This window comes from Lagenorhynchus albirostris, chromosome 19 (assembly GCF_949774975.1).
Source record: "Lagenorhynchus albirostris chromosome 19, mLagAlb1.1, whole genome shotgun sequence".
Lineage (NCBI taxonomy): Eukaryota > Metazoa > Chordata > Mammalia > Artiodactyla > Delphinidae > Lagenorhynchus > Lagenorhynchus albirostris.
In genome coordinates this window covers 9,765,996-9,793,804 of record NC_083113.1, presented here as the reverse complement: position 1 = coordinate 9,793,804, position 27,809 = coordinate 9,765,996, and the positions used below count along the sequence as shown (strand labels likewise).

Here is a 27,809-nt window from a genome sequence, read left to right as displayed (position 1 = left end):
TCAGGCAGGAGGGAAACTTTGATCAGCGGAGAACCTGGGAGAAACCTGAATATGGTGAGTCTTGGTGGGGGGAGTGGGGGGCAGACACCCTCTACCCTTCTGGGCTCCGTCTGCTCTCCCCACTCGCCCCTTCTTGCTACCTCTCCCCCTTTCCTTCCCCCTCCTCCTGGTCCTGGATCTCCAGCCCCCAGCCCCCTCCTTCTCCCCTCTCCCTCATCTCAGACTCTCCCACTCCAGGTCTGAGAGGCAGTTAAAGAGTTAGATTGTCAAGGGATTATAGGGCCCACGATTAGCTTCGACTTTTTCTTTTTCTTTCTGTTAAATAGCTCCAAATCCCTAAAGGGTATTCCGTGAAACTCCCTTCCCTCCCCAGAGCTTCAGATTCATTGTAGCTTCCCCCAGAGGCAACGATGGGCACCAGTTTGTGGTGGATCCTTCTGGAAACAGTCTACAGGTGCTCCAGGGCAGCGTAGGGAACGAAGTAAGGAGCAGTTTGACACGAGGGTCATACTGAAATGGGGTTCAAACCCTGCCTTTCCTGTGTAATAGCGGACGAGACCCGTCTTTCTGAACCTCCTTCTCTTTACCGCGAAGATGGGGATAGTAACCCTGCAGAGCGGAATCTACATCGTAGGGTCGTGGAGAGAATTAAATGAGATAATACACAGAAAGCTCTTACAGCAGTGCCTGGCATACAGTTGGCCCTCAATGCTTGTGACGTGTCTATCCTTTCTCCCCCACCCACTCTATAAAGGAAAGTCTCTCTCTCTTTTTTTTTTAAAGGGCTTCAAATGCTTGGCTTTTTAAAATTAATTAATTTATTTATTTTTGGCTGTGTTGGGTCTTCATTTCCGTGCGAGGGCTTTCTCTAGTTGTGGCAAGTGGGGGCCGCTCTTCACGGCGGTGCGTGGGCCTCTCACTATCTCGGCCTCTCTTGTTGCGGAGCACAGGCTCCAGATGCGCAGGCTCAGTAGTTGTGGCTCACGGGCCTAGTTGCTCCGCGGCATGTGGGATCTTCCCAGACCAGGGCTCGAACCCGTGTCCCCTGCATTAGCCGGCAGATTCTCAACAACTGCGCCACCAGGGAAGCCCAAGGGAAGTCTCTTTTACACATTGTCCTATGTCTTCTTTTTTCTTTCATGAATAACATATTATATTATTGCCCAGCATTTATTGAGCGCCTACTGCATGCCAGGCACTGTGCTAGGCACTTGACACTTATGAATTTTGACTTAAACCATCTGTGAGGAAGGTATCATCCCCGTGTAGTTCAGGGAAATTGCCTCTTTCCTTTTATCAGCTGTTTGATATGCCAGTGGGAGTTTCCATCTCTTATCAAAGGAGATTTAGGCTGTCCAATACTTTGTTTTTAAAACCAAAATTAGGGAATTCCCTGGTGGTCCAGTGGTTAAAACTCGGTGCTTTCACCGCCAAGGACCGGTGTTAGATCCCTGGTCAGGGAGCTAAGATCCCACAAACCGCGTGGCAAAACCAAACCAAACCAAACCAAAACCCAAATTATATCTTTGGACCCACATCTGGGTTTCCAGAACTGCAAACGCTGAATCCAAGGCATGGGCAATTTTTACTTTAACAGACATTGACAAAACGTGTACCAATTTACATTCTTCATCTACAGAGCATGAGAGTATCTACTTGTCTAGACCCCCATCTGCATAGTTATATGGAATTTTTAATTTTTGCCAACCTGAAAGGCAGTTCATTGCATCCTCAGAGGATCTGAAGGCTTGTCTTTTTCTCGTGGCTTTTAAAATGCAAGTGCTTGTGTTTCTTCGTGCTCAGGGATGCTGAGTCACAAAGATTGCAAACTCAGGAAGGTAAATCTGAGTCGAGATGCTCGCCTCCACCCTTGTATCCCATGTCTCAGAGGATGCTGTAATGGTTTCAAGTGGTTCTGTGGGTGGATTGTTTAAAGACGTGTGTCCATGTAGGAACAAGGAGAGGGATATTCCGGAAAAAAAAGAAAACTGTGCCTTCTTCGTATTTACTAGCTCTGACAGCATTCCTAAGTGAGTCTGTTGTTTCCACCGTAATGGAGGGGACAGTTGGCAGGACTTTCCTGCTGTGAGGATGGCGAGACTGAAGCCCAGTGAGGGAGGGAAGGGGCTGGGGCAGAGTTTACCACCCACCAGCTGCTTGACTGTAGTCATGTCATGCCTCCTTTTTAAAAAAAATATTTATTTATTATTTATTTATTTAGCTGTGCTGGGTCTTATTTGTGTCATGTCATGCATGCGGGATCTAGTTCCCTGACCGGGAATCGAACCCAGGCACCCTGCATTGGGAGCGCGGAGTCTTAACCACGGGACCACCAGGGAAGTCCCCTGTCATGCCTCTTAAGTCTTTCCACTTTTCTTCCTCCCCTGGGCATCACCCCCATCCAAGCCACCATCTTCGCTGGCCTGGGTCCCTGCCCCTGCCTCCTCTCTGGTCCTCTTGCCTCTAGTCTTACCTCCTCACAGCAGCCAGAGGGATCTTTCTAAAGAGAAACTCTCATCTAGTCCCTCCTCAGTTCCAAGACCATCCATGGCTCCCCATTACCCCAGGATAAAATACATATCCTTTAACATGGCATCTGTGGCTCCTCCCACCTCGTCTTGGCTACCTGCCAGCCACACTGATGTTCGTTCATTCTTCTGGTGTGTGGACACTCCTCCCTGTTACCTTGTGGCCTTTTGCCTTGAATGCATGCCCCTCACTCCCAATACACTTGAGATCTGGTAGCCTCTCAGAGAGGGCTCTGGAGTTGGACTCTCAGAAGTTCTCTCCTACCTCTGCCACTTGCTAACTGCGAGGACTAGGAAAGGTCTCTTAAGCTCTGTAGCCTCAGTTTTCTCATCTGTAAAATGGGTGTTGCAATGGCAACAATGCTCATAGGGTCGTCCTGTGGATTAAAAGAGATGATACATGGGACTTCCCTGGCGGTCCAGTGGTTAAGACTCCACGCTTCCACTGCAAGGTGCGCAGGTTCAATTCCTAGTTGGGGAACTAAGAACCCGCATGCCACATGGCCTAAATAAATAAATAAATAAGCGAGCTGATACGTGAAAAGGACTTAGAACAGAGCTTGGCAATTCTGAGTTCTTTTCTCGTAAGCATCTTCTTCACCTTGTTCTCCTCCTATTCATTCATGACTCCTCACTGCCACCACCCTAGTGCAAGCCACCGTCATCCCTCACCGCGGCTAGACAATCCCAACCTCCTCTTCTTAGCTTCTGCTCAGGAGCCATTTCTCCACACAACAGACAAGGGCTCTTGAAATGAGCCTGTGAACTTAGGAACAATAAGAGTACCCTGCCTTTGGGGTTGTTGTGGCATAAATACTGTGTTTAGGGAATTGACGAACTAACACCTGGGAAGCATGGAGAACAGCGCCCAGCACTTAGGAATCACTTAGGAGCCCCAGACCTGTGCTGTCCAAGACGGTAGTCACCAGCCACATGTGGCCGGTCATTTAATTAAAATGACAGAAAAGTAAAAGTTCAGTTCCCAGACACATCTGCCACATTTCATGCACTCAACAGCCACAGGTGACTGGTGGCTACCATCTTGGAAGGTGCACATCTGGAATATTTCCATCAGTACGGAAAATTCTGTTGAACGGTGCTGTAGTTTTATTTCACCAAGACCCTTCTCCTGGTCCCACACCAGGCTGGATTCTCTATGGAACACACTCAGTTACCATCCCTGGGGATTCATTTCTCTCTCCCAGTAGACCATAACCTCTCCAAGGGCAGGTGCCAGGTATGCCAGGAACAAATCCCCTAGCCTGTTAATATTTGTGCAATGAAGAAATATCATTAGGATCTTTCCTAGACTCCTAGAATGGTAGAACCATGAATTCTTTTGTATAGTCTATATAACATCCATTTTGGGGGGAAAGGACGGTGCATTCACTGGTATGGCTCGACATATAAGAAGAACAAAAGCATGTATGGTAAAATCTTCCTTCCAATGCTTGCCTCCAACCCACTACTTCCCCTCCCCAGGGGGAACCACTGTTACAGATTTCCTGTCTGCTTCTGGAACTAGTCTGTGCATACACAAGCAAACACACACACACACACATACACACACGGAGAGATAGAATAATAGAGACAGAGGGGAGGGAGCAGGGGGGAAGGAAGGGAGAGAGAGAGAAAAACTGAGAGAGTGAGAGAGAGAGAGAGAGAGGTTCCTCTTTTGTAGGTAGGGTGCTTCACACACCCTTCGGTTCTTACTTTTTCTATTTCACCCTAGATCTTGGAGCTCTTTCCACACACATCCTTACGTAAACTTCCTCATTCTTTCGGCGGTTGCATAGTGCTACTTTGCCTGGATTTGCCGTCATTCATTTAGTCAGTCCCCTCTTTCTGGATGCTTCAGCTATTTCTAGTCTTTGTAGTTATGCTGCAATGGCAAACCTTTGCAAGCCTTTTTTATCCGGAGCATCCTAGAAATCACAAGGGGTTAGAGTTAGCATCTTTTTTCTGCACTCGTGAAGTCAGTGAGAGGAAGGGGTCTCGTGAGTTCATTCCAGAAAAGGAATTTTGTCAGCTGATGAGAGGGGTAACGGTGAGCGTGACAGCAGGGGGTGGGGAGGCTCCCCTTTTTGAGGTCTGGCTTATTCTGCAGCTAAGCATGGCCGAGAGCTTGTGAAACGAGCAGGGACAAAAGTTAGCTTCATGTATCATGTCTGAGGTGGACCTTTAAAATATTTAACATCCTGCTAAGGGGCAGAGCCCCCGCTGAGCAGGGTCTGGGGCCTCTTACCATGCCCGGCATTAACCCTTTAGTGATCCGAGCATGGGAACTGGGGGTGGGGGTCCCAAAATAGAAAAATGGGAGGCCAGGGTTCTGGGAGTGGGGATGGTACAGGTGGGTGGCTCAGGGCAAGGGCTCGTTATCAATGGAAACAATTCAACAATTTTAACTTTTTTGAAACATTTTCACACTTATAGAAAAATTACAAGAATAATACAAAGAACTTCCATATACTCTTTATCCAGATTCTCCAAGTTTGCTTTGTCTATCTATCATCTATCTATCTATCATCTATCTATCTATCTATCATCTACTGTCTTTTTTTCCTGAACCAGTTGAGAGTAAGTTGCAGGCATCATGTCCTTTGCCCCCCCAATGTCTCGGTGTCTCCTTCTCAAGAACAAGGACATTCATTTACACGAGCACAGCGCAATGATCAATGTCAGGAAATTTACTGTTTGGTGAGATACTATTATCTATATGCAAATGGTGCGATACTAGATCATATTCAAACTTGCTCAATTGTCCAAATAATGCCCTTTAGAGTGAATTTGTTTTTCCTGCTCCAGACTCTGGTCCAGGATGTCACATGACATTGGGTTGTCCTGGCTCTTTCGTCCCCATTCATCTCTTGTCTTTATGACACTGGTATTTTAATTTTAATTGAGTATAATTCACGTAATGTACAATTCACCATTTTATTTATGTATTTATTTATATTAATTTTTATTGGAGTATGGTTGCTTTGCAATGTTGCGTTAGCCTCTACTGCACAACGAAATGAAGCAGCCACACACACTAATTCACCATTTTAAAGTGTACCATTCAGTGACATTTAGTACATTCAAGATGTTGTCCCATCACTATCTGTATCTATTTCCAGAACCTTTTAACCACCCTCCAAAGAAACCCCGTACCCATTAAGCACTCCCTCCCTGATTCCCTTTCCCCAGTCCCTGGCAATGACTAGCACGTTCCCCATCTCTATGGATTTGCTTATTCCGGACACCTCATGTAAATGGAAGCATACGATACGCGACCTTTTGTGTCTGACTTCTTTCACTCAGCATAATGTTTACAAGCTTCATCCACGTTGTAGCTTGCATCAATACTTCATCCCTTTTTATGGCTAAATAATATTCCACGGCATGGGTATAGCATACCCTGTTCATCCACTCCTCAGCTGACACTGACATTTTCCCTCTGAATAATTTAATCACTGCTATGGCTCTACCAGCAAGTACCCTGGACCATCAGCCCTATGGACCCAGTTGACCTTAGGGTAACATAAAGGAACTAGAAATAAAAAACAGTTGTTCAGAGAAAGATCTGAGCTCTTCAGTAATTGTAAGATCGATAAATAATAAGAGCATTGCCATTTCTCGTCTCCCTAGAGTGTACCAGGCATTTTGCCAGGTGCTTAAACATTTTTCATCTTATTTAATCCACGAGCTGGGTGTTCAGTGGGTATCAACCTCAGCCTGCAAATTTAGGTGCCCTAAAAATTCAGCTCTTATTATTATTTTTTATTTATTTATCTTTTTTGCGGTACGCGGGCCTCTCACTGTTGTGGCCTCTCCCGTTGCGGAGCACAGGCTCCGGATGCGCAGGCTCAGCGGCCATGGCTCACGGGCCCAGCCGCTCCGTGGCACGTGGGATCTTCGCGGACCGGGGCATGAACCCGTGTCCCCTGCATCGACAGGCAGACTCTCAACCACTGCGCCACCAGGGAAGCCCTATCCGGTCCATCTTTAAATCTCCCAGGTTGTCTCTAAAGTATCTTCTTTCCCATATGATTATTCCAATTGGATCCCACCAAGGTCTCCATTTTGCCTTTGCTTGATATGCTTCTTAAACCTCTTCTAATCCATGACACTTCCCGTTCCTTCCCCTGCCCCCTTCTTTTAATCTTCTGGCCGCGCTGCACGACATGTAGGATCTTATTTCTCCAACCAGGGATTGAACCTGTGCTCCCTGCATTGGCAGCGCTGAGTCTTAGCCACTGGACCGCCGGGGAAGTCCCTCCCCTTCCGTTTTAAAAACGCCATTTATTTGTGAGAGTAACAAGCCCATTTGTCCTGTAGCGTTTCCTGAGTTCCGATGGGGCTGATTTTGTCCCTGTGGTGTGAGTTAACGTGTTCCTCTTTCCTCTGCTTTTCCTGTAAACTGGTAGTTTTAGATCTAGACTCTTGATTAGATTGACCTTCTTCTTTTTTTTTTTTTTTTTTGTTGCAAAAATTACTTCATAGGTGGTGCCGTATCCTTTCTACTGCATCACATCAGATAGAGCAAAAGTCTGCTTGTCTGTCTTCTCAAGGCGCTGAGGCTGAATGGAGGGTGTGCAGTACCAGCTCAACCTGTTTATTATAAAGTTCCCGTCTGTTTTTCACCTGATGGTTTTATTAGGTGTTGTTGATTGTCATCCAGATCCATGTTTCCTCGTCTATCATTCCTTCTGCAAGTATTATTTTTAGATTCTTCTCTAAAGAAGGCCCTACCACATTGACTCTTTATTTCCCTGAAATATACTCTGTACAGAAATGGCAGGATAAGTGCTTGATTCATTCCCTTTCCAGAATAAAAATATGACCAATGGGTTTATTTGCTTTTATTACCATTATGAACTCATAGATCTTTATTATTAATGTATTTTATTGCATCACAGTTATTATTTATTATTATTGTTATTATTATATATGCAAATTGTACCATCTTTTGACTCGTGGGAGCTTTTTCAGGCTGTCTCTTTGATAAGTCCCTCTCATTATTTAACATTTTTTCTTACTTTCTAGTGTGAGATGTTCTGGGCTCATCTTGTATATTTTCTGTCCCAGAACAGGAAACAGCCTTTCTCCAAGGAGCCCTGGTTCCTTTGAATGCCAGGTGGTGATTAAAGACCATAATCTGTGCACTAAGATACCCTTTGTTCTTGAACTCATATCCTTCTCTATTCCTTTCCTCCCTTCTGCCCTGCCTCTAGCAAGGTACATGTCTATTTCTTATTCTTATTTCTTCTTCTTCCTCTTGCCGCCCCTAAATATTTTCTCTCTGCTCTGAGACTGAGGTTTTGGAATAACGATAGCTAAAACTGAAGGACTGCTATAGGAGTTAACCAGGAATGAAATGGAGGCATGAAGCAGTAATGGAACTTACAGAGGGCCACGTAGGCTTCAAGTAGGACAGTCGGGGTTTGGATCCTAGTGTCGTGCTGAGCCACCCTGGTACCCAGGGCAGAAGGACACATGTGTGCCCCTATCTACACTTAGGAAAATATCCTTCCATAGTTTGAACCAAGTAGAAAAAGTAAATAAAGATTTACCAACCCCCTTCCCAAAACAACCCCTCCTAAAACCCCATGACTATACGTAAAGCCCCACATGGCTTGAGTGTTTGCACGCCATTGTCCACCTGCAAAACCCCACCCAGCTGAGAATGAAAACTGTGGGCTGATCTGCAGGTTCCTCTTGCATAATAATGCAGGGCCATAAAACAAACAAACAACTGCAGCAGGTTGCCCTCATTTAAAATTAGAATTTTTTTGCACTGTGGTTTTTTTCTGGGGGGGGGGGGTGCATTCATCTTGATTCTTTAAAATATTTCATTAAGATATTGTATATCTTCACTTTGCTGTACACCTGAAACTAACACAACATTGTTACATCACCTATACTCCAATGCAAATTTGAAAAAGAAGTAAATGAAAGATTAAATTTAGGGAATAGCTCAGGACTTGGGCTATCAGTTTTGGATTTATGTTCGTATGATTATTAGCTTATTCTCCTGTAAGTATTAAAGTGCAGAATTAACTTTAAAAAAAAGATATTATGTATCTTGATGACTGACGCTCCCTGTCTACCCCTGATGCCTGAGTACGTGAGGCCCTGTTGAAGCACTGCTGACTCTGGGTAGCTGCTCCCAGGCAGAGCACAGAGCTGCCTCAGTGGGTGGGAGGCAGCAAAAGGGGGTGATACTGCTGGTGTTGGTGTTGGTGGGGGAACTACCTGCTCCGTAATATCATCTCAGTGTGTTGGTGACATTAAAGATGTCTAACAAGCAGTGTGTCATGGGTACTGGCCAGAGTGGATAGTGACCACAGTATTGTAGCAGGCCTAGGCTTTAACCATTCGGTTGCTAGACTCTGGGGAAGTCCAGGGACTTCAGGGGGAGGTGGCAGGATGGCACGGAGACCCATTAACATGGAAGGGTTTTCACCATTTTAATAAGTGGTATGACACCCCAGCTGGCTCTCAGCATCCCCATTTCCCCGGGAGAAACCTAAGACTTAAAGAAGTGGAGTGATGGGCTTTGAGTAGCTCTGATGGGCCCCCCCGCCACCTGTCTGCAGACTTATACCATCCCTGCTTCTCTGATTCCACCCAGGGCTCCATGACTAATAGCACCTCTGATTACTACGATTATAGCAACTGGACCAATAACCCCGACATATTGGTGGATGACTCTTCCCAAAGTCGCAGGCTGCGTATTCCAGATGTGATCGCCCTGGTGATCTTTGCAGTCGTCTTCCTGGTGGGAGTGCCAGGCAACGCCCTGGTGGTCTGCGTGACGGGGTCCGAGGTTAAGCGAACCATCAATGCCATCTGGTTTTTCAACCTGGCGGTGGCTGACCTCCTCTCCTGTCTGGCGCTGCCTGTCTTGTTTGCATCCATTGTCCTGCACAACGAGTGGCCCTTCGGTGATGCTGCCTGTGGAATCCTGCCTTGTCTTATCCTGCTCAACATGTATGCCAGCATCTTGCTCCTGGCCACCATCAGCGCCGACCGCTTCTTGTTGGTGCTTAATCCCATCTGGTGCCAGAACTACCGAGGGGCCCACATGGCCTGGGCGGCCTGCGGCGTGGCCTGGGCCTTGGCTCTGCTGCTGACCATACCTTCCTTTTTGTATCGTAAGGTCCACGTGGAACACTTCCCATACAAGATGACGTGTGTGCTTGACTATGGTAAGGACGGTTTACGTATAGAGAGGGCCGTGGCCATCATCCGGCTGGTCGTGGGCTTCCTGGCGCCGCTGGTCACACTTACAGTCTGTTACACCTTCCTTCTGATCCGGGCTTGGAGCCGCAGTGCCACCCGTTCCACCAAGACTCTCAAGGTGGTGGTGGCAGTGGTGACCAGCTTTTTTGTCTTTTGGCTGCCCTACCAGGTGACAGGGATGATGCTGTCTTTTTCCCACAAGACAAACTTCAAATTCGTGTCCAGTTTGGATGCCCTGTGTGTCTCCATAGCTTACATCAACTGCTGTATTAACCCCATCATCTACGTGGTCGCTGCCCAGGGCTTTCATACCCGGCTCTTCAAGTCCCTCCCCTCCAGGATCCGGGGTGTGTTGGCCGAAGAGTCCGTGGGCAGGGAGAGCAAGTCCAACACGTTCTCCACGGTGGACACCCCGGCCCTGAAAAGCCAGGAGGTGTAAGGGGAGGCCTCTCTGGCCCCCATCTTTCCGGCGCTCCACCAAACTTCCGGTCCATTCACTTTGCTTATTGGATCTTGGCGAGGTGGGTGGTGGTTGAGTGAATTCGCCTCCATTCCTTCCATCGTTCCCAGACTTGTCCTTCCTCTTCCAGGCGAACCCTTCTCATCACTCCTCATTTCCAAGATTAGCACGTCCTTCTAGGGACCCCCAACCTTTCTTTCCATCCAAGGACTTTGGAAAACAAACAGCAACCAATATACCTAGAGTCCTTCCATAGAACAACACGTTCGTGTGCAGAGAGTGTGAATACATTAGACACGTAGAACCCAGACAAACAGAAACGTTCAAACCTTGAAAAACAGAGTTCTATATTTATTTTATGGAGAGTTGGCAAAAAAAGAAAAATGTAACTGGCATCTCAGAAGTTATTCTTGTTTAGTACAAAGCAAAAGTCCATGGACCTATCTCAGCTTTTAGAATTGAGTTGATTTAAAGAAAAACAGTAAGTCAGTATGTTACTTCACTGGGTTAAAAAAAAAGTACTAAGTAAAAAGATGTTATATAGTTATGGCAAAAAGTAAGCAGTGAGGAAGACACCTAGGGTTGGGAAACATTGGTTGGGCCCCTCGAGGGAATGGGGTCCCAGGGGAATTTGCTGTCTTACATTGTCAACTGCTGTTTTGTTTGCGCTGAAAAAAAAATTAAACATTTTATTTTGACCTCATTTAAATTCTCATGCCGTTGGGTTGTAGGTAGTAAAACGGAGTGACCCTGGGTACCTCTGACCTGTTTCCTGCAATAGGCACATCTTGCAAAATGACATTACGATATCACAACCAAGATGACATGAATACGGTCGAGGCGCAGGTCATTTTCATCACTGCCAGGATCCCTCGTGACACCCCTTTCTAGCCACTCTCACTGCCTTCTACCCTCCCCAGCCTTGTCCCGAACCCTTGGCAACCACGAATCCTCTCTGTGATTTGGTCCTTTCAAGAATGTTATATCGATAGACTCATACATATATAACATACAAAGCATGTAACCTTTGGACTTTCAAAAAAGCTAGTACACACCAGTTGAAAAATGAAAATAAAAAATAATAAATGTTGAAATATTGTGTTGTTTATAACTGACTTGGAAATATTCCTGCTTAGTGTTTTCTGTGTGTGTCTGTGTGTGTGTCCACATTGGCTAGAAATATTGTACAGACCAACAGAAATATGATTTGAGCCACGTAGGTAGTTTAAAACTTTTTACTAGCCACGTTAAAAAGTTAAATGAAAAGGATGAAATAATAGTAATATATTTAATAATGTAATGCAATTATATGTTATATTAACAACGATATGAATGCTATATTAATTATATTATAATTTATTATGTACTATGTGATTATATGTTACATGAATATCTATGTAGTATATATTATATAATAATTTTGTTTATAATTATATAATATATAAATATGTAATATGACAAAATATATAACATATATCAATACTATATTAATGTATATATGTATGAATATATTATAGTAATATTAGTGCTATTAATATATTTATATACTACTATATATAGAGATATCTAATATAAATTGATAAAATAATAATATAATCAATAATATATTTTGCTTAACTCAATATATTGAAAATATTTTTATTTTGACATGTAATCAGTGTGAAAAATTATTATGAGGTCTTTTACATTCTTTTTTTAATTGAAGTATAGTTAATTTACAATGTTATGTTAGTTTCAAGTGAACAGCAAAGTGATACAGTTATACATATATTTTTTTCAGATTCTTTTCCATTATAGGTTATTACAAGATATTGAGTATAGTTCCCTCCTGTGCTATACAGCAGGTCCTTGTTGTTTATCTATTTTATGTATAGTAGTGTGTATATGTTAATCCCAAACTCCTAATTTATCTATCCCCTCACCTCGCTATCTCCTCTGGTAACCATAAGTTTGCTTTCTACGGTCTGTGAGTATTTCTGTTTTGTAAATAAGTTCATTTGTATCATTTTTTTTAGATTCCACATATAAGTGATATCATATGGTATTCGTCTTTCTCTGACTTACTTCACTTAACATGATAATCTCTAGGTCCATCCATGTTGCCGCAAATGGCATCATTTCATTCTTTTTTATGGCTGAGTAATATTCTATTTTATATATGTACCACATCTTCTTCATCCATTCATCTGTCAATGGACATTTAGGTGGCTTCCATGTCTTGGCTATTGTAAATAGTGCTGTTATGAACATTGGGGTGCATGTGTCTTTTCTAATTAGAGTTCTCTGTGGATATATGCCCAGGAGTGGGATTGCCGGGTCATATGGTAACCCTATTTTGAGTTTTCTAAAGGAACCTCCATATTGTTCGCCATAGTGGCTGCTACATTTTACATTTTTTTTTTTTGGTACTGTCTTCAAAATCCTGGGTGTGTTACAGTCACAGCATATCTCCATTCAGACTGGCATATTACAAGTGCCCAGGGAGCCACACAGAGCTGGTGGTCCCTGAATCCGACGACCACATAGATATCGACTCCCTCCTTTTTTCAAGAGCTGGCTGGGTCCAGGGAACAGCCTCCAGCATGGGGCGCTGGGCTGGGATTTTGCCTAATTCCGATGGGAAACATAACTGAATCCTGCTACTACAGTGTTCTCATGTCTGCCTTGGGGACAACTTTTATTTAAAGATGCTGTCTGAGCACCTAGAGTGACAGGTGCTCTGCAGGACTTCCAGAAGAGGTTGTGTGTGGTTTTTGATAGTAAATGTTGGTACCTGTGCAGACCCTCTAGCAGCAAGATCGTTGGGGGAAGACCTGAGCCCCAGCTGCCTTCAGGTCTGATACCCTCTGTAAAGATGCTGGCGGTCCCTTCTACCTGGTCAGCCCACACCCTTCCTTCCACCCTCCTCCCAGCTGCTTGGGCCTCCTCCCTGGCTGGTTCCAGGCCGGCTGATTATCCTCTCTCTCAGTGTGCTCCTTCCCTGCCTCCTCTGCAGACTTTCTTCCTCTGCCCTGAAATGTTGGCTTTCTAGAGTTCTCTTGAACAGGCTTCCTACTTTTGTGACTTCACCCAATACTTTCACAGTTCTCTCTCTCTCTTCAGGGTGTGGACTCCGTACCTACTTTGCCCAAAATGATCTCGGCATCTTCTCCCAAACCTCCCCCTCCCTTTGCATTCCCCAACCCAGGGGGTGTCCTACCGTCCATATAGTCACCCAAGCCTGCACTTGGGACCCATGCTGGACGCTACCCTCTTCCCACCCCATGCCTTTCATGGTCCAAGCCCTCCATTCCCTCCCACTTGGATCCCTGCTCCTTCTCCTGCCTGGTCTCCCAGCTGCTTGGTCTGTTTTTAAAAGACCACCTCTATCGCTATTCTACCTTCCTTCAGGGTGCAGCCTCCTCCAGGAAGTCCTCCCTGACTTCCCACGCCTATGCTCCATCTCTGTTTCTGGCCATCCTCTGGCTTTCCTGGTTTGGGCAGTGGGCTGCAGGCAGTAAGGTCTTTCCTTCATGCTGATTTGGAAAGAAGATGCTTCCCAGAAGCTGGGTCCCACAGTGGTCTTCTAGAAGACCACTTGGAAGCCAACATGTGGGATCCAGGTGTCTTCTTCAAGGCATCCTCAGCCTGGTGTTGATCAGTGCTGCCCAGGAGGGAAGTGGGTTGAAGGGCCAGGCGATTGGGAAATCTGGAGCCTGGGAAATCTGCTAGGTCAACAAGTTCTAAAGAGGAAGTGGTGGGGAAAGGACGGGAATGATGGGTTTGGCTGAGTTGGCGGTGTTCCTACCTCCACACCACCCCTCTCAAGTCCCCTGTCACGGCCCCACCTGTTGCTCAGATCTGGCCCCCCAAGGCCTGGTGGGTCAGAGACTCCCGCCCTGCATCTGTGCCATGTGACCTTCCCAAGCACCCCATCTCCAACCTCCAGGATGGTATTACTCCAAATTCTTGTTGTCTGATAGGAATATAATGCAAACCACATGCATGATTTTACATTTTTCAGCAGACAAGCAAGAGACAAGCAAAGAGAAATAAAAAGAATCAGGTAAAATGAATTTTGGTGCTATATTTTATTGAACCAAATATATTTCAAGCACTGTCATTTCAATATGTGATTGGTATAAAAAGTTATTGAGAGATTTTGCATTCTTTTTTTTTTCATGCCAAGTCTTCAAAATCTGGTGTGTATCACAGCATCTTTCATCTCAGATCCAGCTCATTTTTTTCTTCTGGTTCTTATGCAATATATTCTTTTAACTCTCTAATTATAATTTATTAATTATAATAAATCTTTTTTCTTTACCTCTTTGCACTATTTCTGTTTTCACACAGTTTTTTGGTTGTCTTGTTTATTTTCATCTCTGGTTTCAACTTAACATTTTTCTTCCTGTGTCTGCTTATCTTTTTTTTTTTTTAATTTAATTTAATTAATTTTTTTATACATCAGGTTCTTATTAGTTATCCATTTTATACATATTAGTGTATACATGTCAATCCCAATCTCCCAATTCATCCCACCCCCACCCCTGCCACTTTCCCCGCTTGGTGTCCATACGTTTGTTCTCTACGTCTGTGTCTCAATTTCTGCCCTGCAAACCAGTTCATCTCTACCATTTTTCTAGGTTCCACACATACGCGTTAATATACAATATTTGTTTTTCTATTTCTGGCTTACTTCACTCTGTATGATAGTCTCTAGATCCATCCACGTATCTACAAATGACCCAATTTCTTTCCTTTTTATGGCTGAGTAATATTCCATTGTATATATGTGCCACATCTTCTTTATCCATTTGTCTGTCGACGGGCATTTAGGTTGCTTCCATGACCTGGCTATTGTAAATAGTGCTGCAATGAACGTTGGGGTGCACGTGTCTTTTCGAATTATGGTTTTCTCTGGGTACGTGCCCAGTAGTGGGATTGCTGGGTCATATGGTAGTTCTATTTTTAGTTTTTTAAGGAACCTCCATACTGTTCTCCATAGTGACAGTATCAATTTACATTCCCACCAACAGTGCAAGAGGGTTCCCTTTTCTCCACACCCTCTCCAGCATTTGTTGCTTGTAGATTTTCTGATGATGCCCATTCTAGCTGGTGTGAGGTGATACCTCATTGTAGTTGTGATTTGCATTTCTCTAATAATTAGTGATGTTGAGCAGCTTTTCATGTGCTTCTTGGCCATCTGTATGTCTTCTTTGGAGAAATGTCTATTTACGTCTTCTGCCCATTTTTTGATTGGGTTGTTTGTTTTTTTAATATTGAGCTGCATGAGCAATCCAGCTCATTCTAAATGCTCAGTAGCCTCATGTGGCCAGTGGCTACCATATTGGACAGCTCAGGGCTAGAATATCTTGATTAACGTTCAGATCATCTACAAAATTGTAACATCTAACAGCTGGAGTTTTATTATACTTCTTCTTCTTTTTTTTTTTTTTTTTTTTTTTTTGCGGTATGCGGGCCTCTCACTGTTGTGGCCTCTCCCGTTGCGGAGCACAGGCTCCGGACGCGCAGGCTCAGCGGCCATGGCTCACGGGCCCAGCCGCTCCGCGGCATGTGGGATCTTCCCGGACCGGGGCACGAACCCGTGTCCCCTGCATCAGCAGGCGTACTCTCAACCACTGTGCCACCAGGGAAGCCCTTATTATACTTCTAACACTCGAAGATTCTGGTGTGACATTCTAGAATCCTGTGATTCAAATAGTCTGTGGCTAATGTTGTAGGATCCCTTGGGTCAAATCACCTATGATTCCAACTTTCTGAAAGTCTGTGATGCCAACAATTCAGCCTTCAGAGTCTTTGAACTAGATCAGGCGTTAGCAAACTCCAGCCTGCGGGCCAAATCCAGCCCACTGCTTGTTTTTGTGAATAAAGTTTTATTGGAACACAGCCATGCCATTCAATCTGTGGCCGCTTTCATTCTAGCAGAGAGATGAATGACCTCTTGACCAGTAAAAACTAAAACATTTACTCTCAGTTCTCTCACCGAAAAAGTTTACTCTTGATCTAGATATTCAAAGATTCTAAGATGGATGGTGATTTTACAGATGCTAATTTGTTGTACTTTGTACTTTACACAAGTTACAGGCACTCTTTTTTATGCATCAGATATCACGTAATAGTATGTATTGTTCAAAAGAGACTGGTTTCCCCATCTTGGCCACTCACTCTCTGGGCTTCTAGAATTCCATTAGGCTGCACTCCATGAAATTACCAGGCTTCATCCTGTTTTAGGGTGAGGGGGTATAACAGTTTATTTATTACTTAAAAAAACTTGTAAGATACACATAACATAAAACTCACCATTAGTAGCATTTAGTATATCCACAGTGTTGAGCAACTGTCACCACTATGTAACTAGTTCCAGAATATTTTCATCACCCCAAAATAAAGACCCCATTCCCATTAAGCAGTTACTTTCCATTCACATCCTCCCTTCCCCTCAGGCCCTGGCCACCATTAATCTGTTTTCTGTTGCCTCGATTTGCCAGACTTCAACCTATTTTGACTCACAAAACTGGCAATTTCATACGGGTCAATTTAATAACCTTCTAAGGATGTCCTCACTGTAAGTTTCTCCATTGTTGAGGGGCTGGTACTCAGTATCTCTCAGGGTATCTGTAAAACGAATCCCACTCCCCAAAAAGCCCCTCACTTGTTATAACAGCTGTGTCCCTGTCCCCGTTCACAGCATCCCTCAGATCCCCAGGTAAGATCCCCCAGCTCCAGAGACACCAGAAAGCCTTAGCTTCCCAGAATCTGAGAAACATATGCCCGAGACTCAGTGACCGAGGAGTTTAAGATCAAGTGATCTGAGAAACACATCCCTGTAAACTCAAGATCAGAGAAGGTCTGGGACTTCCCTGGCAGTCCAGTGGTTAAGACTTCGCCTTCCAATGCAGGGGGTGCAGGTTCGATCCCTGGATGGGGAGCTAAGATCCCACATGGCTTGCAGCCAAAAAACCAAAACATAAAACAGAAGCAATATTGAAACAAATTCTATAAAGACTTTAAAAATGGTCCAGATCAAAAAGATCAGAGAAAGTTTGAGCTGATAAAAGACAGTGCTTCACTCAACACCCCCCACCCCCGCCAATGCCTCCCCACCCAATGCTTCTCCCATGTTAGTTTCTCTTTCTGACCAGGGTGGGTTCCCACAGGGGCCTGGGGCTGGTGGGATGTGGGGATGAGGAGGCCCCCCCCCCCGAGAACATGGTGGAAGGGGGTGGTCTGGGGCCAGTTTCAGCCAAGACTGGGTCACGCAGAGACACCCCAGCCCACGCTGCGAGTTCTAGTCTCTTGGCACAAAAATAACTTCCTTTACCAACATGAGTTTATTCTCCAAACAACAACAAAAGAAATGATAAATAGGGCTTCCCTGGTGGCCCAGTGTTTAAGAATCCTCCTGCCAATGCAGGGGATGTGGGTTCGAGCCCTGGTCCAGGAACATACCACATGCTGCGGAGCAGCTAAGCCTGTGTGCCACAACTACTGAGCCTGCGCTCTAGAGCCCGTGAGCCACAACTACTGAAGCCCGCGTGCCACAACTAGTGAAGCCCGCGTGCCTAGAGCCCGTGCTCTGCAGCAAGAGAAGCCACCACAATGAGAAGCCCACGCACCACAATGAAGAGTAGCTCCCGCTCGCCGCAACTAGAGAAAAGCCCACGCACAGCGACAAAGACCCAATGAAGGCAAAAATAAATAAATAAAATTAAAAAAATAAAAGAAATGTATAAATGTGCCCCCTCAACCTCTAAAGCATACACACACAGTGGCGCAAACACCAAAAACCGCTGAATAAAGGGTTCCAAAGTTGGAATAAATAGGGCCACTTCCTCTTGCTAAATCTGTCTTCCTAAAATGTAAGTTTAAAAAAATTGATAGCATATGCTTTTTATTACTGCTAATTTAACAAACATGTACACAGCATCTCCTGTGTGCCAGGCACTGTTGTGTGTGTTTTACTTTATTATTATTATGTTTAAAGGTGATTTTCCTTCTTTTTTTAAAATTTATTTTATTTTATTTATTTTTATTTTTGGCTGGGAGGGACAGTGAGTCTAGGCCAAGACCCCCAGGCCTTGAAGGTCACACCACATTGTAGATCTGGCTTGTAGATCTGGAAGCTGGTGACATTGAGATTGTTGTTGTTGACACTGGGTCAACCCTCCACCCACCCGAGCCCGCTCCAGTCTTGCCTGCTGCCCAGTAATTTTGGGATGTGTGAGTCATGGGAAGAATCCAGGACAAACACACCCTGGGAGTAGAAAAAGGCCATTCCTGTTTTTTGTTGCTTAAGAGCATTGGCTGGGACCTGTGAGGTGACGGTGCCCAGTGGAGTCCCCTAGGAGCCCTGGCAAACGGGACCAGCTTGCAGGAATCCACTTACTGCCAGACTCGGGGGAGAGACTGCAGACTTCCCAGGTCCTGCTGTGGGCCTGGATCGTGCTCCCAAGTGGTGTTTGGCCAAACTGGGGACCATTCCTCAAGAGATGGTAAGGATGGAGGGAAGGAGGGAGGGAATGATGGCGTATGCGGGGGTCATTTCCCAATCCTGGCCTTTTATTTTTATTTAAAAATTTTTTTCATTTATTCATTTTTAATCCTGGCCTTTTAGACTCATTATTTTAGAATCTGGGAATCAGAACTAGAATTTCAGGAGTGGAATCTTATTGCCATCACACTGGAATCCACACCAGAATCCCAGACTCTTGGAATTGGGCAGTACAACAGGAAAAGCCTTTGTCAAATGGTCCCGTCCATGGCCACACTCAGGTGTGTAGGAAAACAGCCCTTCCCAAACCTGCAGCTTCTGGGGAATCCACCAAACATGCCCTTTGACTCAGCGATTCCCCTTCTTAAGAAAGATCCTTTAACTTCATTTTCACATAGAACACACACACAGAAAAGTATGCACATGAGACTTGAGCAGTTCTGCGTATCTCCACAAGCTGAGGACACCCAGGGAACCAGCATCCCGGTTAAAAATAGCCCGAGCCCAGCCCCAGAGTTCCCTCCGCCTGCCCTCACTCCCCATCCCCATCGAATTCTTTTGCCCATTTTTGAACTTGAGGAGAAAGGGATCATTCAGTAAATTCTCCTGTACGTTTGCCTTTCTGTCCTCAACATCATATTTGTGAAGTCCATCCGCATTCTCGCATGTGGTTTGTTCATTCTCGCTGTTATAGAATATTCCGCGATATGTTTATTCATTCTCCTGTGAGTGAATATTTGGATGGTGTCCCATCTTGGGCCACTGGGAACATTCTGGTGCATGTTTTTTGGTGAGCATATGCATGCTTCTCTGGGAAGGGGAAAGTTTTCATATATTTGGCTTTAGTAGATGCTCCCCACGGTTTTCCAGGGCAGAAGTTCCAGCCAGACTGGCTGATACACAAACACACGTGTGCTAAGAGCATGCACAAGGACCCTTGTGATCGCAAGGAACTGAAAGAAATCTAAGTGACCCCTTTGCTTCTCTGTGCCTCAGTCTCCCTCTTCATTCTTTTTTTTTTTTTTTTTTTTTTTTTGCGGTACGCGGGCCTCTCACTGTTGTGGCCTCTCCCGTTGCGGAGCACAGGCTCCGGACGCGCAGGCTCAGCGGCCATGGCTCACGGGCCCAGCCGCTCCGTGGCATGTGGGATCTTCCCGGACCGGGGCATGAACCCGTGTCACCTGCATCGGCAGGCGAACTCTCAACCACTGCGCCACCAGGGAAGCCCCTAATGACAATATCTTTATTGTTAATTTTCTGGCTGTAAAATGAATGCATTGTTTAAAAATATTAGAAGTTTAGTTACGTACTTTTCTCACAAAATAGTATTTCGTGAATGTATTTTCATGTTAATACATACATCATTACATACTGCGTTAAAAATAAAAATAAAATGATGGTATTTTTTAGCTTCTTCCATTAAAGGCAAAGCTAACTCGTTTTTTCTTCCTTTCTTCCTTCCTTCCTCCCTCCCTCCCTCCCTCCCTTTCCTTCTTTTTTCTGTTGAAGTGTAGTTAACTTACAATGTCGTTTTAGTTTCAAGTGTACAGCAAAGTGAGTCAGTTATACATACATATATATATATATTCTTTTCAGATTCTCCCTCTTCATTCTTTTACTCAACAAATAAATATCAACTAAGCACCTGCTGTGCGCCACATGCTACTCCAGGTGCCGGGGACACAGCAGAGCCCGAAGCAGGGAACAGGTGACGCTCTGGAAAATGAACATAATAATTGTACTTACCTTATAGGGTTGTTCTAAGGGGAATGCCTGGTACATGATAGAAGCTTGATAAATGTCATCTATTATTTGAATGCTTATAAAATAATAATCATGGTAAGTGTTTTATCTATAGGCGTACATATAGAAATATAATTTATTTGGTGTATAAAATAAGAAGATAATAATGCTACCCATGATGATACTTAAATGTCCTTTAGTCTGAGGCTAGTTAATAAGCACAAAACGCCCAGCCCGTGGATTGATTTTGAAGTTATTGTGAAGAAAGGAGTCGGGGTGTCCGGATGGGGAAACAGATCTAGGACATTAAATTGAAAAGATTCAGAGACGGCACAGGGGGTGTTGAACTTTCCCCGACTGAGGTGCTTACACACAAAAAACTCAGATTTGAACCGGATAGAGCTGGAAAAGGCGGGGTCTCAGGGTGGAGGGAGAGGGTGTGTGTGTCTCTGTACCGGTGGTTAACACATGTCTAATGCTCACAATGGACTGGGCGCCGTGCTCAGCTCTTCACGCCTATTAACTTGAATTCTCGTAACACCCTCCAAGGGAAGTATATTATTCTCATTTTGCAAATGAGGAAGCTGAGGCACAGAGAGGTTCAGTGGCTTGCCCAAGGCCACACAGCGGATGAGGGTTTGAATTTTTAAAACCTGCACACGTTTTACTTTAGTGATGAAAATAATATGAAAGCGGAGTGCCAAATTCCAAACACACACACACACACACACACACACACACACACACACACACTGACTTGGCCCCTTAGCATCTGCTTGGCAGGGAGGAGTGCCCCAACTTCCTCTCTGCCCTTCCTGTTGTATCAACTCCAGCTGGCACTCTGGGCAGCGCCAGTCAGCCCCAAAGAATCAGCAGAGAGCTGCAGGGTCAGGTTACTATGACATTATGGGGACATCACATGGACCGGTCTACCATCTACCAAGTCCTTACTCTGTGCTTTATACATATTAACTCTTCAAGGCCTCCCCAAACCGGTGAGGTAGGCTCACCTCCGTAACTCACTTCTCAGATGAGGAAACCTCGAGAGAGAAAGCCAACCGAAACTGCTCACCCAGAGTCACAGAGCCCAGTTCTGCTTAGGGTCACTGGCTGTCCTGCCTTCCGACTCTCCCAAACCTCAGATTTTTGGATGGTGATGTTCTAGGGCCCAGAGCTCCAGAGTGGGACTAACACAGCTTGAAACTCAGGTCTGTTACTTGCTTAGCTGAGTCATCCTCGGTAAGTTCCTTAATTTCTCTGTGCCTCTGTTTTCTCATCTGCAGAATGGGTATAGCAATGGTAGGAAAATTAGAGGTTTGTAATAAGGACTAAACGATATAACATTTAAAGGGGCTTGGAGCAAGGCCTGGCACATAACACAAAGTCTCAATAGATGGTGGCTTATAGTAATAATAATAATAATAATAATAACAGTAGTAATAGTTATGATTATCATTCCTATGGTAGACAATGTCACTTCTCTGCCCAGCACCCTCCCATGGCTCCCATCTCACGCAGAATAAAAGATACAGAACTTACAATACCTATGTGGCCGCTGATATCTCTGTTTTTACCTCCCATCTACTCCACACTGGTGCCCTTGCTCTTCCTCGAGCATGACCATCATGTGCCCACCTCAGGGCTTTTGCACTGGCTGTTCCCTCTGCCTGGAACTCTCTTCCCCCAGATCCCCACACAGCTCCCTCCCTCACCTCTTTTATGGCTTTGCTCAAATATCACCTTCTCAGAGAGGCCCTCCCTGACCCCTCATTTAAAATTCCAACATAGGAAATTAAAAATTCCCTGTGTGACTTTTTTTTTTCTTTTTGCCGTAGCACTGATCACCTTCTAAAATACTGTGTATTTTGCTTATTTATTCCTGGACTGTCTGACTCCTCCCACCAAGATGTCAGCTCCAAAGGGAGAGAGGTTTTTGTCTGTCTTGGCCCCCCGCTGTGCTTCTAGTGCCTGGACCAGCAACTGTGCTGGAAGGATGGCTGGATGAATGAATAAATGAATTATAGAAATTTCAAAATTTTATTCCTCTTGTTTTCCTGACACAGTCATTACTTTTAAAAATTGCTCTAGCAGGATTCTAGAAATGTTCTGTTCCCCCCTCTGGGTGCCAGTGACACAGATGTGTTGGGGTGCAACTCAGTGGGTGTACCTGCAGATGTGCACGCTTTGCCATCTGCATGTTTTAAAATGATCTAGTTTACATTAAAAAAAAAAAGATGACAACATTGCTTCAGAGGTACATTTTTGTTGCACCAAGATTCGAAAATCCAGGTGAAGAAGAACCAAGACAAACACTTTTGCTGTGAAGACATATTAACCTTTTCCCAGCCTGATGGATATTCAGATTCCAATAGTTTAGATTCTAGAATTCCAGGTTACTAACGGGCTAGTGTTCTAACATTTTGATGCTCTAGAACTTCACTGTCCAATAAGGTAGCCACTAGCCACGTGTAGCTATTTAAATCGATTACAATTAAATAAGATTGAAAATTCAGTTTCTCAGTCACACTGGCTGCCACTTCAATACTCGGTAGCCACATGTGGCTGACAGTTACTGCACTGGTCAGTAGATACGGAACGTTGTCATATTTTAGAATTCCAAGATGCTAGTAAGCTGATATTCTAGAATTCCAAGATGCTAATAAGCTGATGCTAAGAAGTTGGGGTTCTAACACTGGAATATTTTAGAATTCCAAGATTCTAATGTGCTGGAGTTCTAACGTTGTTCTATTCTGGTTTCCAAGATGCTCATGGGCTGGGACCCCAGCCCAAGTCCCAGCCCATGAGCATCTTGGAATTCCAAGGATCTAGGATCCAGGATCGAGATGCTAGGATCCTAGCATCTAGGATTCCAAGGGCCTGAGAGTTCTTATCTCTGAGGTTTCATGCCATTTCTCGCCTGTCCAGGTGTCTGGGGTTTGGATGGAGAACTCTTCTCTCGGCTACGAGTATGGGGATTACGGCGAGATTCCAGATCTCCCTGTGGACTGTGTTGATGACACCTGCGTCTCCATTGAACCCCTCCACGTGGCCCCACTCCTGCTGTATGCCGCCGTCTTCCTGGTGGGGTTGCCAGGCAATGCCATGGTGGCCTGGGTGACGTGGAAAGAGGCCCGCCGGAGGGTCGGTGCCACCTGGTTCCTCCACCTGGCCATGGCGGACCTACTCTGCTGCTTGTCTCTCCCCATCCTAGCGGTGTCCGTCGCCCACGGGGGCCGTTGGCTGTATGGGGCCGTGGGCTGCCGGGTCCTGCCCACTGTCATCCTGCTGTCCATGTACGCCAGCGTCCTCCTCCTGGCCACTCTAAGCGCTGACCTTTGCCTGCTGGCCTTCGGGCCCAGCTGGTGGGGTGCAGCTGGGAGGGCGTGCAGGGTGCAGGTAGCCTGTGGGGCATCCTGGACACTGGCCTTGCTGCTCACTGTGCCCTCAGCCATCTACCGCCGGCTGCGTCAGGAGTATTTCCCACACCGGCTGGAGTGCGTAGTGGACTACGGTGGCTCGACCGTGGCCGAGAACTCAGTGACCGCCACCCGGTTTATTTTCGGCTTCCTGGGGCCGCTGGTGGTCGTGGCCGGCTGCCATGGTGCCCTCCTGTGCTGTACTACCCGACGCCGCTGGCCACTGGGCATGGCCGTTGTGGTAGGGTTTTTTGTCTGCTGGTCCCCCTACCACACACTGGGGCTGGTACTCGCCTTGGCTGCCCCACACTCTGTGCTCTTGGCCCGGGCCCTGCGGGCTGAACCCTTGGTCGTGGGCCTGGCCCTTGCTCACAGCTGTCTCAATCCCATGCTTTTCCTGTATTTCGGGCGGTCTCAACTCCGAAAGTCTCTGCCAGCTTCATGTCGCTGGGCCCTGAAGGAGTCACAGAGCCATGATGAAAGTGTGGTCAGCAAGAAATCCACTGGCCAAGACCTGGTCTCAGAGGTAGAAGTGTAAGCTAGAGGGAAATTGGTTTGTATCCTCCTATTCCACTTTACAAGACTGGCTTCAGGCATAGCTGGATCCAGGGGCTTAATGATATTGTCATTTATCCCTTGATTCATTCAACAAATATTTATTATGCCCCCTGCCAAGTGCAGTGCAGATATAGGACATTTCCATCATTGCAGGAAATTCTATGGGACAGGGCTGCTCTAGCATCTCACCTGCTCAGACCTTTTAAATCACATAGCAGTAACACCTTCATGTAGAGTCACTACTCCAGGATAGCACTTTACACATAGTTTCTACTTTAAGGTAATTCTTACAACACCCAGGCAGGCAGGGGGAGATGCTTCTTTTCATAAGCTGAGACCCAGGGAGAAGAGGTCATTTGCCCAAGATCACACAGCAAGGAAGTTATAGAGTTGAGATTTGACCCCATGTTTACTTGACTCCAGTGCCCATGCTCTCGATCACCAAACTTTTCCTTCATTGCCTTGTTCAAATAATACTTCCTCTAGGAAGCTCTCCCTGATTCATTCCCCTCCCAGGGAGGAAGTAGTGTTCTGTTCTCCAAGTTTCTGGAACAAAAATTCCCAGCTAAACTGTAAATTTCCTAAGGACAACATCTGGGCCAATTTAATTTCTGTCTCTCCTCCACCCATCCCAAGCCTTAAAAAGAGACAAACTGTATTTGTCTACACCTTGTTTTTTTCCAACTAGATTGTGAGCTCTCCACTGGTGGGGATCTCTTTCTTTCTTTTTCTGCCCATTTTAATTTTTTAATATTTTTTTGTGGGGGGGATCTCTTTCTTGCTATCTTTTTTTTTCTTTATCTGATACAGAGACACTTAGTAAGTCCTCAACAAGACATATTTTATTTTTTGATATTTTATTCAGAACTCTCACGCGTGAATTATTAAGACCAAGACTGCCTTGTAGAATGAATTATGTCCTGTGACAATTTATATAACTTCATGAAAAGTTGGGAGAAATCCTGCTGTTAATCCATTAAGGCCAGGTGCCATTTAGGAGAGTTCTTCTTTGATACATTTACAAAGAGTCTTTTCTGTTTTTTGAAATTTTTTTCCTTTCTTATTGCATCAGCCTTATTTTTTGTTAAGAAGAATCAATTTCATGAAAGCTTTCAGATGTATTTCTGTGGAATTTTCCATGGAACTCCCTTAATCATTCAAAATAATCCTGTGGGCTTCCCTGGTGGCACAGTGGTTAAGAATCTGCCTGCCAGTGCAGGAGACGTGGGTTTGAGCCCTGGTCCGGGAAGATCCCACATGCCGCGGAGCAACTAAGCCTGTGTGCCACAACTACTGAGCCTGTGCTCTAGAGCCCACAAGCCACAACTACTGAGTCGTGTGCCACAGCTACTGAAGCCCGTGTGCCTAGGGCCCATGCTCTGCAACAAGAGAAGCCACCGCAATGAGAAGCCTGTGCACCACAGTGAAGAGTAGCCCCCACTCGCCCCAACTAGAGAAAAGCGTGCGTGCAGCCACGAAGACCCAACACGGCCAAAAATAAATAAATAAATATATTTAAAAAAAGAAAAATCCTGCTTTTTGTTTGTTGTAACTTCTCCCTTTTGTTCTCAAGTCTGTTCCTTTGTTTTTGTTTATTGTTAGCATGGATATATCGAGTTCCTTAGGTTTCCAAAGAACCAGGTCTTAATAGTTTTTCCAAGAACTAGTTTCAAGTTTGCTACTCAATCTCAGTGTTGGTAGTTTGTGATTTTCTTCCTGATTTCATATTTGTTGTTTACTTCTTCCCATTTTCCTTTTTTAAAAAAAAATTGTAGTTCTCTTTTGTACATTTTAAGCAGATGTTAGTCAATTTCTTCCTCTTCTTCTTTTGATAATGACACAAGAATTGGCCTACCTTCAAACTGTTTCCCAAGGGTTTGATAGTTACATGCAACTTCCCACTTGACATCCCAACTCAATGTACAGTAAATAACTCAATATGCTCACAATGGAACTCTAGATTTTCTCTCTTGGCCATCCTCCTGCATCTTCCCCATCTCAGTTGATGGCAACTCTGTATTTCCAGGAGCTCAGGCCAAGAACTTTGGGGTCATCCTTGCCGTCTCTCTCTCACATTCCATGGCCAATCTGGCAGCCAATCCTGCAGATTCTATCTTAAAATATCCATCTTCTCTGCTAACGCCCTGGTCCAGCCACCTATTGCTTCCTCTCTGGTCCCCTTTTCTCATCTTGATTCCCTATAGTCTGTTCCCCACATGGGAGCCAGAGGATTCTGTTAAAATCTAAGTCATATGGAACTCTGCCCATGGAGCCCATCTCACTCAGATTGGAAGCCAAAGTCCTCACTTCGGTGTGTACGATCTATCCTCTTCCTCTCTCCCTACTATTCCCCGATCCTTCATCCAGTCACACAAACCTGCTTGCTGGCCCTTGAACCCTCCAAGTTTGTGGTCATCTCAGTCTTGGCCTCTGGGGCTTCCTCTACCTAGAACGTCCCCGCCCAGGGATCCCCATGGCTTGCAGACCCACTATTTTCAGCTCTCTGCTCAAATGCTACTTTCTGGGAGATGTCTTCTCTGACTGTCACTGGGCCAAAGAGCATCACTCCTTGCCCCTTCCCTGCTTTGTTTTTCTCCATAGAGGATGCAGTTCTTCTTGACAGTCTATTTATTTTAATCTATGTATCTGTCTCCCCCACCGAACTATGAGCTCCTTTGTTTTGTTCATTTCTGTATCCTCAGTGCCTATAACTGATTCCAGAAATGAAGGCTGTACCTCCTTAACTGCAAAGTTATCCAAAGGTACGAGGAGAATGACAGGAAGGATATAAAAATAAAAGTGAAAGATCTAACATTTATGAAGTGCCTATATGTACAGTAGTGAAAAAAGTTTATGTACCTTATGTATACTTTTGCATTTATTTTTCCCAACAACCTTGAAAAGTAGGTATTATCCTCGTGTTATAAATAGGGAAACAGGCTCAGGGCTGCAATGACTGGCCCATCTAGGACTAAAGAGGACTGACTTTTCTCGTTCATTTAGTTATTCATTCAACAAACACTTAACGACTATCTAAACATAGGACGTCTAAGACAGAAAGCTGGGAAGTTGAGTTGTATTATTCATTAGTGAGTTGATAGGGTGAATTATACATTGATAGAATTATGTATTAATAATTATGAATCATAATAAATAAATAACGGGACTGTTTTAATAGTGTCTGGGCTCCGGCCAGCTTCCTAGTTCGGCTAAAACCCCAGCGTCCGGGCGATCCCCAGATGCAATTTCTAGCGCAACGTAGAGCAAGTCTCCACCGTCACGCCCCCACCGAACCCCTAGAGGGCGCAGCGTCACCCGAGGCTTCGCCCTAAGTAAGGCGGGGCCTGAGCGTGCTGTACGCAGGCGCAGAGTGAGTCTTGGGCGCT

At 45.1% G+C, this 27,809-nt stretch overlaps 2 protein-coding genes across 2 annotated transcripts; both read left to right on the top strand.

Annotated features, from left to right (window-relative positions):
* The first annotated feature begins 32 nt into the window (after positions 1–32).
* C5AR1 (complement C5a receptor 1) lies at positions 33–11,005 on the top strand. Its single transcript, XM_060130550.1, has 2 exons — positions 33–54; positions 9,145–11,005. Exons 1-2 carry the CDS (start codon positions 52–54, stop codon positions 10,192–10,194), a joined length of 1,053 nt encoding a protein of 350 aa, XP_059986533.1. The 5' UTR covers positions 33–51; the 3' UTR covers positions 10,195–11,005.
* A 7,520-nt stretch (positions 11,006–18,525) lies between these two features.
* On the top strand, positions 18,526–25,953 carry C5AR2 (complement C5a receptor 2). The gene is made up of 2 exons (XM_060130419.1): positions 18,526–18,707; positions 23,375–25,953. The coding sequence occupies exons 1-2, from the start codon at positions 18,705–18,707 to the stop codon at positions 24,401–24,403; spliced, it is 1,032 nt and encodes a 343-aa protein (XP_059986402.1). The 5' UTR covers positions 18,526–18,704; the 3' UTR covers positions 24,404–25,953.
* The last annotated feature ends 1,856 nt before the right edge of the window (positions 25,954–27,809 follow it).